This window comes from Alligator sinensis, unplaced genomic scaffold (assembly GCF_000455745.1).
Source record: "Alligator sinensis unplaced genomic scaffold, ASM45574v1 scaffold391_1, whole genome shotgun sequence".
NCBI lineage: Eukaryota > Metazoa > Chordata > Crocodylia > Alligatoridae > Alligator > Alligator sinensis.
The window spans coordinates 2,175,054-2,185,424 of record NW_005841889.1 but is presented as its reverse complement, the minus strand read 5'-3'; the positions used below and the strand labels follow the sequence as shown (position 1 = coordinate 2,185,424).

General features: G+C 43.2%; 1 protein-coding gene across 1 annotated transcript in view; it reads left to right on the top strand.

Moving 5' to 3' along the window:
- The window catches only part of CACNA1D (calcium voltage-gated channel subunit alpha1 D), a 423,598-nt gene that overhangs the window by 276,476 nt on the left and 136,751 nt on the right, over positions 1-10,371 (top strand). Inside the window, exons 19-20 of the mRNA XM_025197108.1 lie at positions 4,137-4,281; positions 6,703-6,832. Of these exons, the coding sequence (XP_025052893.1) occupies positions 4,137-4,281; positions 6,703-6,832 (275 nt within the window). The remainder of the gene's footprint in view (positions 1-4,136; positions 4,282-6,702; positions 6,833-10,371) is intronic.

Here is a 10,371-nt window from a genome sequence, read left to right as displayed (position 1 = left end):
AGGTGGCTCGGTTCGTCTGAACCTCACCAGAACTCATTGGTTCTTGAGCCCTCAGCCGGACCTCTCATGAGTACTGTGCCTCTTGGGGCACCTCAAGCCTTATGGACTGATTGTTTGGCTCTAAACCTCCCCTTTACCATGCCCCATGCCTCGAGGTGTTACACGGATGTTGTTCCCTGTACTGGGGCCTCGGGCTACTTGTCCTACACCCCTTTAATCTGGCTAGTCCTTCTAGCCTAGGTCCACTGTGTTGGATCTGGTTCCAAGGGACTAGCTCCAATTGATATGTTTCTGTCACTGGGCCCTCCAGCCCTTGTCCCTGTTGCACCTGTCTGGCACCGGGCCCTCCGGCCCTTGTACCTGCTGCACCCCTCTGGTGCCAGGCCCTTCAGCCCTTGTCCCTGCTGTGCCCCTCTGGGCACTAATGAGGCCTCCAAACCTCCCCTTACAGCTTCATCTCAAATCTCCGGTACAGCAACAAGACAAACATAAGCCCCCGGGCTATAATGTAACCAAAATAATGAAAATCGTGCTTTGCCCCTTTAAGAAGGCAAATTTCCACCCCTAGGACAGTGTGGCTCCTTGCCCTGACTACTTTGGAGGCAGCAAAACAGGCAACCAAATGGCTCTAGGTAGCTCTTTTAGGCAGGGCCTTCTTCCCTTAGCAGTCTCCAGAGAGAATGATCTCTGTTAGCCCCAGCCCTGAGCTTATATGTTACAAGGGCCCTGTCTCCTTTCAGTCATCTGATCATCTGCAGGTGCCAGCTAATTACCCCATTAATGTTGTTTAGGCAACCTACAACTGTGGAGCTCTGCCTAGCCTGCAGGGTTCCCTGGCTAGGATGCTTCTGCCCTTAAAGGAGCAGGCACATTTTAGTGTTCTGTGACAGTAGGGTGTGTCTTCACGTGCATAGTACATATAGTATCATTTGGATAGTATATATAGGGTGTGTAGTATGTGTAGGGTGTGTCTACAGGTGTATTTGATCTGGGTGGAGTTTACTCGCAAATAAACTACTCATGAGTAAATGCTCCCAGGCAGGCATCTACATGTGCAGGGTCTTGGGACCCTATTTGCTGCTCATGGCAGCAATCTGCTCCCATCCCTGCTAGGCCTGTACAGGCGCCCTGCAGAGGCTATGGAAGCTCTAGGCTCCTCCTAGGTGCTAACCCAGGGGTTGGCAGTGAGCACTGGGCCAAAAGACAGCTATCTCTTGGTGGGAGCTGAGACATTGCTCCCTGCCCCCAGGAGGAGGGATGCTGTCAGTGTCCCCCTGCCCCAGCAGCAGGGAGCTCCTGGCCCCGGCTCTCCAGTCAGGGGCAGGAGACTTGGAAAGAGCTGCAGGGGAGGGGAAGGTTCCAGCTGCATGCCCTGATTGGGATTTCTTGCCCAGCCAGGGGCTTGCTGCCAGCTGCTCCACTGGCAGATGGGTCATGGTGCTGGGGCCTGCCCCACCCCTGCAGTTCTTTCCAAGCTTCACACCTCGATCCCTGAAGCAGGGCATGGGGCTGGGACCCAGTTCCCAGCCCCCACCCCACCATTGCAGGGCGGGGACTGGAGAGCTTGTTCACTTCCCAGCTCCACGATCATGGAGCTGGGCAGGGAACAGGCTCCTCAGCCCCCACCAACAAGGACCTCCCATTCTCCACTCTGTGATTGGGGAGCAGGGGCTGGGAGATAAGGATCTTCCAGGGGCAGGGAGACATTGTCCCTGTGCCCTGGCAGCAGGCTGCTCCCAGGGGCAGGAACGAATCTCCTGCTCCCTGCTGCTCCCTTCGGCCTGTCTGACAGGGAGTACATTTGCTCCCAGTCAGGGGTCTACACATGCATTTGTTTCCAAATCAAATGGTTGGTCATTCATATCGATGTTATATAACAGTGGTGCAAGTATGCTTCCTTGGGGAAGGCCATTAATCTGTCACCTCCATATACTTTGCTTCTCATCCAGTTTGACAAAACAGCATCTGTTTTTGAGCAGGGTTCGTATGACCTCTGTCAGGTGTACATTTTTTGTCATTTCCAGGGTCTTGTGGAGGAGTCATTGGTGGTTAACTGTATCATAGGCAGCTATTAGGTCAACAAACATAGCTCCAGTGATTTGGCCTCTTTCAAAACCATCTTCAACACAATGAGTTATATTGAACAACTGGCCTCATTGTTGATTTTCCAGGGTGAAAGCCACTGTTTTTGTGGATTAGGTCTTTACCCACGTATGGGGCAAGCTGGTTCAGTATCAGTCATTCATATAATTTGTATGTGTAGCATAGCAGAGAGATAGGTCTGAAGCTCTTTGGGTCAGATGGATCTTTTCCTGACTTCAGAAGTGGCACTACCTAGCCTGTCGCCATATCTTTGGAATTTTTTGATTGACTGTACACAAGTTGTATAGGTAGAGAAGCCATTCAGAAGTGCATGGTCCAAATTGCTTGATTTGTTCGGTAAGTATGTTGTCAAGGCTGGCTGCTTTCCTAGTCTTCAGTGTGTTAATACCAGCATTCAGCTCTGTCATTAAGAAGGGGCTTGTAAAACCCAGGTCTTTGGGCTACTCACACCTTCCTACTCTGAGGGTTTTTTTGTTTGGTTTTGGTTTGGGGGCTTTTTCCATTGAGAAGCATCTGGCGAGCAATTTGATTAGCAGTAACATTATGATGTTGATCTACTTATTGTGGTTTGACATTTAGTTTATGTATTGTTGCCCATGTGTTTTTACTATTATGCGTCATATCAGTTGACTCAATCTGTCTGCAAAGATTTCCTGAATTCTTCTGTAATGGATAACATGAGTTCCTTGCCTCTAGCAGTAGTGCTTACAAAAACAACTGTAGGCTTCACACAGGCCAGTGGTTGTGGAGTGAGGCCAGGGTTGTAACTGAAGCAGCAGCCCCATGCATGTTCTTTCTTGCAGATTTCTGCACAACTTTTATGAATTAGTCAGTTTTCTCAGGCAATGTTTTGATGGGTTTGACTATGGCATCAAGGTATTCTGAAAAGCCTTTCCAGTTTGTCTTTTTAAGGTTGAAACATTGGCAGAATGGCACTGCTATAGGCAGGGTGGGCATTACTGAAGCCTTGATCTGAACTAGTCAATTGCTAGGAATGTGGGGTAGGGTCTTAGCTTTATTACTTAGCCCAGCAATGGTGTTGTTGGTGAGTACAAGGTCTGAGTTGTATTCTTGTTTCCAGTGGCCGCTGTTGAATGATTTAGGTAGTTTGGTCATGGAACAAACTTATCTGGTAGGCATCTAACCAAGCTTCTACTGCTTTGCTATCTTTATTGGTCTCTTTGTAGCCCCATTGCTTGCTATGGCTGTTAAAGTCACCAATGATCAACTGTGGTTTATTTTGAGTGATCCCTGATGTATCTGTAAAGGTGAAACTCGTGTGAGGTGGTTTGTAGACTGAAGTGATTGTGATTCTGTTGAGTTCGGCGGTCAGGATTTCACTGTTATTTTCTTAAGCCTTTACTGTAGAAATTATGACCATTCCAGTTTTAACAAATATGGTACTTCCAAATTGCTTGTGTAGTCTTTCAATCACCATAGTTATTTCACATATTGAAGGACAGTTATTATGAGGCCCTCAGTGCATCTCTTGTAAGCCCAAGGCATCACACTGGTCTTTCTTACATAGATTTACAGTCAGTTCTTTTTTGATGTTGAAACCCCTTCAAGGTTTGTGGACAGTACTGTCAATGCGGGCCCTAAGAAGGGCTCGTGTCTACTTCAGTCACAAGACATTATGATTGGTTATAGTTGGTCAATTTGTAGAGTCAAAATCTTAGTCTGGAGTGTTAGCAGAATTGTCAGGTGTTACTAGGTATTACCTGACAGGGGTTGCAACGTGAATGCTTTGCTATAAGAAGATGTGACAAGAACTTTGAATCCCTTCACTGACTTTCAGTTGGAGATAATCAAGATATATAAATGGCTGTCTTTAAAAATCTCTTAACAGAGTGCCTTGACTGTAATTAATTTAAAGCAATTGTCTAGCATAATCATAGAAATGTCTGTATATTGCTTAATAGATTTTAAGACCTTCTATTGTGTGTATGTATATGCTAATGCAAGCAATAACTTTATACTGTAATGAACAAAAACTTTGTTTTTTTATAGTAAAAAAATTGTTTAATTTAAAGTAGGTGAAGAGGAGGAAGAGGAGGAAGAAGAACCGGAGGTACCAGCTGGCCCACGGCCCCGAAGAATATCTGAACTGAATATGAAAGAGAAGATTACACCAATTCCTGAAGGGAGTGCCTTTTTCATATTCAGCAGCACCAATCCGTAAATATAACCTTCATAAATAGCGCCTTGGGGTTTCATCGCTGGGGAATCAGTCCACTCTCATGGAAGTAATGAGCAGGGATCCCACTGACTTAATTAGGAGAAGAATCAGACCCTAATTAATTAATTTAATTAATTTGCTTAAATACACCCTTCTACAAAACCTTCATTAAAGTCAATATTTTGGGGGGGGGGGTGTCCTACAAGCTGATCATTCAGTTTCTGAATAACATGACTTAATGTGAGGTGTGTCTTCAATATAATACTTATCTTTTAATATTAGGCCTGAGGGTAAAATGAGAATTATTTCAGTGTAAGATATTTGTATTATGTTATGGATTAACTAACAAAATTCCTGTGGGAAGCAACAAAGAACTGAGTTGCTTTATGCCAACTGAAGACCTGACCCATAGAGAACTCACAATTCAGATGATATAGATGACACAAAAAGCATTACTTTGACCTATTGGTGGAATAATACTGAAAGAGAAGGAAAAAAGATAAAGGAGAAGGAGAAAGAATAAAGTACTCTTTGAATGGTGGCAATATTCAGTGTTCAACCTGACAGTAAAAGGCAAAGAGAAATAAAAAAAATGAGAAATAAAAACAATGAAAGCTGGATGATTTTAGGGAATTGGAAAATGGAATTTTTCAATTCTAGGGATAGTTCCAGCCCTGTGCAGTAGTGAAGAAATCTATTTCATTAGTCAGTGGAAGCAGTGACCATTTGGAGGCTGTCATCTCAGCCAGGCTAATTAGTCTGGGTGAAGCACTGCACTGTTGTGGTTATACTGCTTTTCAAGATCTAATTTATGTAGAGCTTTCTTGGCTGTCTCTACTCAGCTTTGACTTGCACTGCATAGAGACACCCCTGAATGTATAACTGAGACACTGAACCCAATCAAGCTCCCAACAAGGCAATTTGGGAATACAAGAGCTGAATTAGACTCTGGGCCTAAAATTACTAAGTCCTAAATGTGGCACTTCACTTCCTTAGCATGGCCCTCTGCACATGAGCACATTAGGATGAAATACTGGGATTTTTAAAAGAACCTAGAGGACTTAGTCCAGTGATTCTCAATCAGGACACCAGTTGGGATGCTGTGAGATGCTTGTAAGAGTGTTGCAGGGTATCATTCAATATTAACACTGTTAGGCATGCAAACACCTACAGTTCACAAAATAAACTTAGAGGCTGCCTCCAGATGAGCACAGCCATGCGGTATGTGGCGTCACTGACCTGTCTGCAGTGCCACATACCACACATTCAGGGGTTCTCCATGCTGCCCCCAGGAGATTCCTGGGGTTAAAAACACCCACATGGAAAAAATACAGGGCAACACACGTGGTTGCTGTATGCACCTCCCAAAACCAGAGCCCAGCCTGCCAGAGCCATGCTCCAGCCACTGGTCAGGCTTCCAGCTGCAGGAGTGCCATGGCTGCAGCCCCACAAGGTTCCCAGGGACCCAGGCAAGACTTCTGGGGCCAGCACTGTTTCTGGCTCCAGCCTCCCCTACCCTACCTGAGGTAACCTGCCACATCCCAGATTGTGTGTGGCACCATGTTCCCTTCTTCTTCCTGGGGAAACAAATAGCTGTGCTTGTGTTGATGCAGCCATAGATATCAAATAGAAATCCATGGTGTCTGAAACATTTGGATCAGTTGTGGTCTTTCTGAGTTCTTTGCAACAGAAGAATTGCTCTCTGATTTTTCCTTAATCAAAAAAACCCCCAAGTGAAAACTAAAAGCTGACATTTTCTGAGGACTGCTTGAATCTAAAGAAGGGCACTTTGTATTTCCAAAGGTTGAGAACCACTGAATTAGGCACTTGCATCCTATTAAAAATCAAAGAGAGTTGGCAGGTTAATTTCCTTGGATTCCCTTGAAAATCCCAGTCTTTAAGGGTGTCTTTATTTGTGCTCCAGGGGTGGGAGGGAATGCTTTAATTAGAACTGCTCCGAGAACCGATCTAATTAAAGTGCCTACAGAGTCATGTGTATTCAGTATCGCATATGTTCAGACTGGCTTGTATTCCACAAGCTTTAATTAAAGTGCCCCCACTGTCATTTTGAAGTGCAGGGATGCTGAATACATGAGATGTGGAGGCAACTAGAGTGCACTAATTAGCACATGCCAGCAGGTTTGATTAATCAAGTCTGCTTTGCTGAACTGTAATTACAGCACGTCAGAGCAATGCCCCCACATGTGTATAGGCACCCCAAGTCTGTAGTCCAGATTCTGAACTCATTTGCATTGGTTTAAATCAAAGCAGTTCCTCGTCATTTACTTTGGCCTTAACTGAGAGCATAATCTAAGTCTAGTTTTGGATTACCTCAGTTCTTCTCAGAGGAATCTGATGTATGTTGACCTTACCTCCCATATTTCATTTACACATGATGTATTTTTGTGTCTCTTTTTCAGAATTCGAGTGGGGTGCCACAGGCTTATCAACCACCATATTTTTACCAATCTCATCCTTGTCTTCATCATGCTGAGCAGCATTTCTTTAGCAGCAGAAGACCCAATTCGTAGTCATTCTTTTAGAAATAATGTAAGCGGACAATTGAAACTGTAGATAAGTTTGCATAATAATATGCCTTCTTGTTTACTCTTAAATTATCAATATGGCTAGAATACACTTGTTTGTAGTGCAGACTTTCAACTGTAGCTCATTATCACTATGCAGTATATATTTATATTATATGTATTTGTTTCTTTTGCTCTCTAAGCATAGATATAAGTGTTTTACAATTTTACAATGGATATTTTACTTTTAACATAAACTACATTACACTGAAGACTTTTTAGAATATCAAAACATAGAACATGCAGCAAAATTTTAATCAAAATGAAATTAATCCTTTATCAATGTTTATCAGTAGAGGTCTGGTCCTTTCTTGTGTGAGGAGCTTTTGTTAATTCAGTTATGTGAGTGGGGAGGCAGGCTCAAGCCCCATGTAAATAAAAAAAAAAATCAAACAACTAAGGTTTAAATAATGAAAAGCAGAATTCACATGACTCTGACTTTAATCACTTTTTTCAGCTTAGAAATATATAAAATTATGCTCCCTGACAATGAGAGAGGAAAGCACTAGGTAAAACGTATAAAAGTTTGAATAGTCGACTGCTGCACTGTGTGTGTGTCTGCATGAGATGCTAACTGTACAGTAGTCTAATAACACTGCGCAGTAGTGTGCTGAGCAAAACCCATGCTTATACACTACTGCACAGTAGTATTAGGCTACTGCACAGTTTGCATCTGTAAAAACCCGTGCACCAGCACTACTGCACAGTAGTACCAGTTTCTGTACATTGATTTAATACTTGGTTATCCAAGTACTAAATTTAATGCACAGTAACTACAGTGCATTACTAAACGTGTGGACACACCCACTAAGGCAAATCATTTGTGAATAGAAATCTTGTTTTGCCTGTACTTTGCTTGTTTCTTTCATAAATGCAGGAGTTATCTTTATGTCGAATCCTAAGATATTTGGACGTGCCATCACTTCTGTGTCTAAAGATAAATGTACATCAGTAAAATAATATAGTTAAATAATACAGTCTGGAATTTGCAACTGATTCTCAGTTGTCAGGTTAAAACACTTTCTTTCTTTGAACCTCTCTTCAAGGGGGTTTCCCCCCCGACAAGTTGATAGACATGGGCTAAATCCTATTTCACCTTCACACAGCCCTTCCCTCTCCCCCCAGCCCTTTCCCCACAGACTTACCTGCTGGGTGTGGGGTGGGGGTGCACATGTGAGTGCAGTCAGCCCCCCCAAATAATATTTTCTCCTTCTGCCTATGGTTTCACCATGGTTTTAAAAACTCCTGGCTTATAGGACTCAAAATATTTAGAGCTCATTAATGCCTGCTGATGAAATAAGAGAGCATTTTTTGATTCACACATTTAGATCTCTTAAAATAAATTTTATTTTCTGTTCCATAATCTTAAATCAGCAAGCTCTAGCACATAGCAAGAATGAGAATGCTGGATACCATAATTTTCTAAAAGCTTTACATTTTCTCGAAGTGACAAACAATTCCTGAGAACTTCGATGCATCTGCCTATCCTACTAACTTTTCAGAATTTGGCCCATGGTGATGTATATCTGCCAAGGCAAGTGGCAACATGCTGACTGTCAGAATCTTTTTTCTGACTACTACTTTAGGAATTCCATCATGAGTTTATTTGGGATATTTCTTTTAGAAGAGAAAACCCTCTGACCTCTTTTTGCTATAAAGAGTTTTTCTTGCTGTCATGGAAAAAAGAATGTAACTTAAAAAAAATCCTAGCCCCTTCTCCCCATCACTTTTGCCACTTAGCACCAAATAATATAATATAATAGTTTTGGAAAACGAACGTTCCAGTTCCTTTAATGTGCAAGAATATAGGCCTACAAGATAACTAAGTGCAGAGAAAGTTCCTCTTGATTTGCTAAACTTACAGGTAATAACATTCCTTTACAGCATGTATAATGAGAAAAGTAACTTCACTTTCACTGTTTTCAGCACATCTACAGAAAACACATCGAAATTTAAGTATTTTTATGACTAATGAATTCAACTTACTCCATTTTTGTTTCAAACTACTGTTCCACTGTATAAACTCAGGTATATATCTGGTTTTTATAAAGAGTTCATGGGAACAAGAAATTTGTATCTGTAAAACAACAACTTTCCTTCCATTTGTGGCAGGATCATGATGTCTAATTTTAAAGCATATTTACAAAAATATGCTTATTTGCATCCATTAAACCTTCCCTATAACATGGAGACTATTTCATCCTCCTAAAGAATTCAGAATACCTAACTAGGTGAAGGATCATATAACTCAAATGCATTAGAAAAGTCTTTTTTTAGATAAACCAAAGTGAAGTCTTGCTGTAAGATTTACATGCGTATATACCGGGAAGAATAAAGAATAACAAGAAGGAAGAATTAGAGTTAACATGACTTTTGCTATATTTATCTTACATGTATAACATTGTCTAAAGTGGTTAGGTTGAATATGTTTTTGTGACAGAACACCCTTTTGGGGAGTCTGTCACTTTAAGGGCTGGAGCACGGAGCTGCCAGGTAGTTGATGAGAGTGGCCATTTTGGAGAGCAGCCATTTTGGATAGCTCTGTTATAAGAGCAGAGCAGTGTGAGATCAGCCGGTAGGGAGGAAACATCACCCTGCTGAGCTTTGGCTCCAGGAACAGCTTGGAGGTAACGGTGAGGCTATGGGGAAGGAGGAGGCCTCATTGGTCCTGGGCATGTCTCATTGGTCCTGGGCATGACCTAAAACTGGACTCTGCTGGGATAGGAAGGCCTGCTGGTCCTGCCTGTGGCGGAGCAGGACCATGCAAATACCAGGACCAAGAACCTCCCCAGTGTAAGGCGGGTTGGGGCACCTAAACCCCTGCCCCCACCTTTGGGTGGATTACTTTGGGTGGGTGCAGAGTAGCTGCACCTGAGTCCTATGGGATGTTGGACTCTGCAGTGGGGGCCAGGCACACTGAATGAGCAGCACCTGAGCCCAAGGGGGTGTAAGACCCCAGGCCCTGAGAGTTGCAGGCTGGAGTTGTGGGCCAGTTAAGCTCAGGGAGAAGTGGCTAAGTCCTAAGGGGTGGAAGAGCCCAGGCCCTAGTGTAAGGGGTGGAGTTGTGACCTGAGAGAGTGGGGGTCTGGTGAGGGGCCAGGGGCAAAGGAGGCCTGTAATTGAGCAATCGCTCAGTCCTGTTTGGGTGAGGGTCACTGAGGAGGCCCAAAAGATTGTGCATGTACGTATCACCCATGGTCATTTGGGCACGTGAAGGGTAGCCTCCCGCCTATTTGACATCATAACCATTTATCAACAAGGCATGGCAGGCGAGCAAGCCGGCTGGTTTACCCACAGGCAACAAACTAAGCCCTCTCTTTTTGCTTTGCTACATGTCTGAGATTAGTAGTGATGTGAAGAAAAGTCCCTCAGCTTGCTTTCTCTGTCATATACTGTATATAGGTCTAAAATTGTCATTTTGTAAAATAATTGCAAAGAGGCACCCAGGTAAAATTCTGTCATGAATTGGTAGGGAGAGAGGGTTGTTACTGGGCATCCTTCATT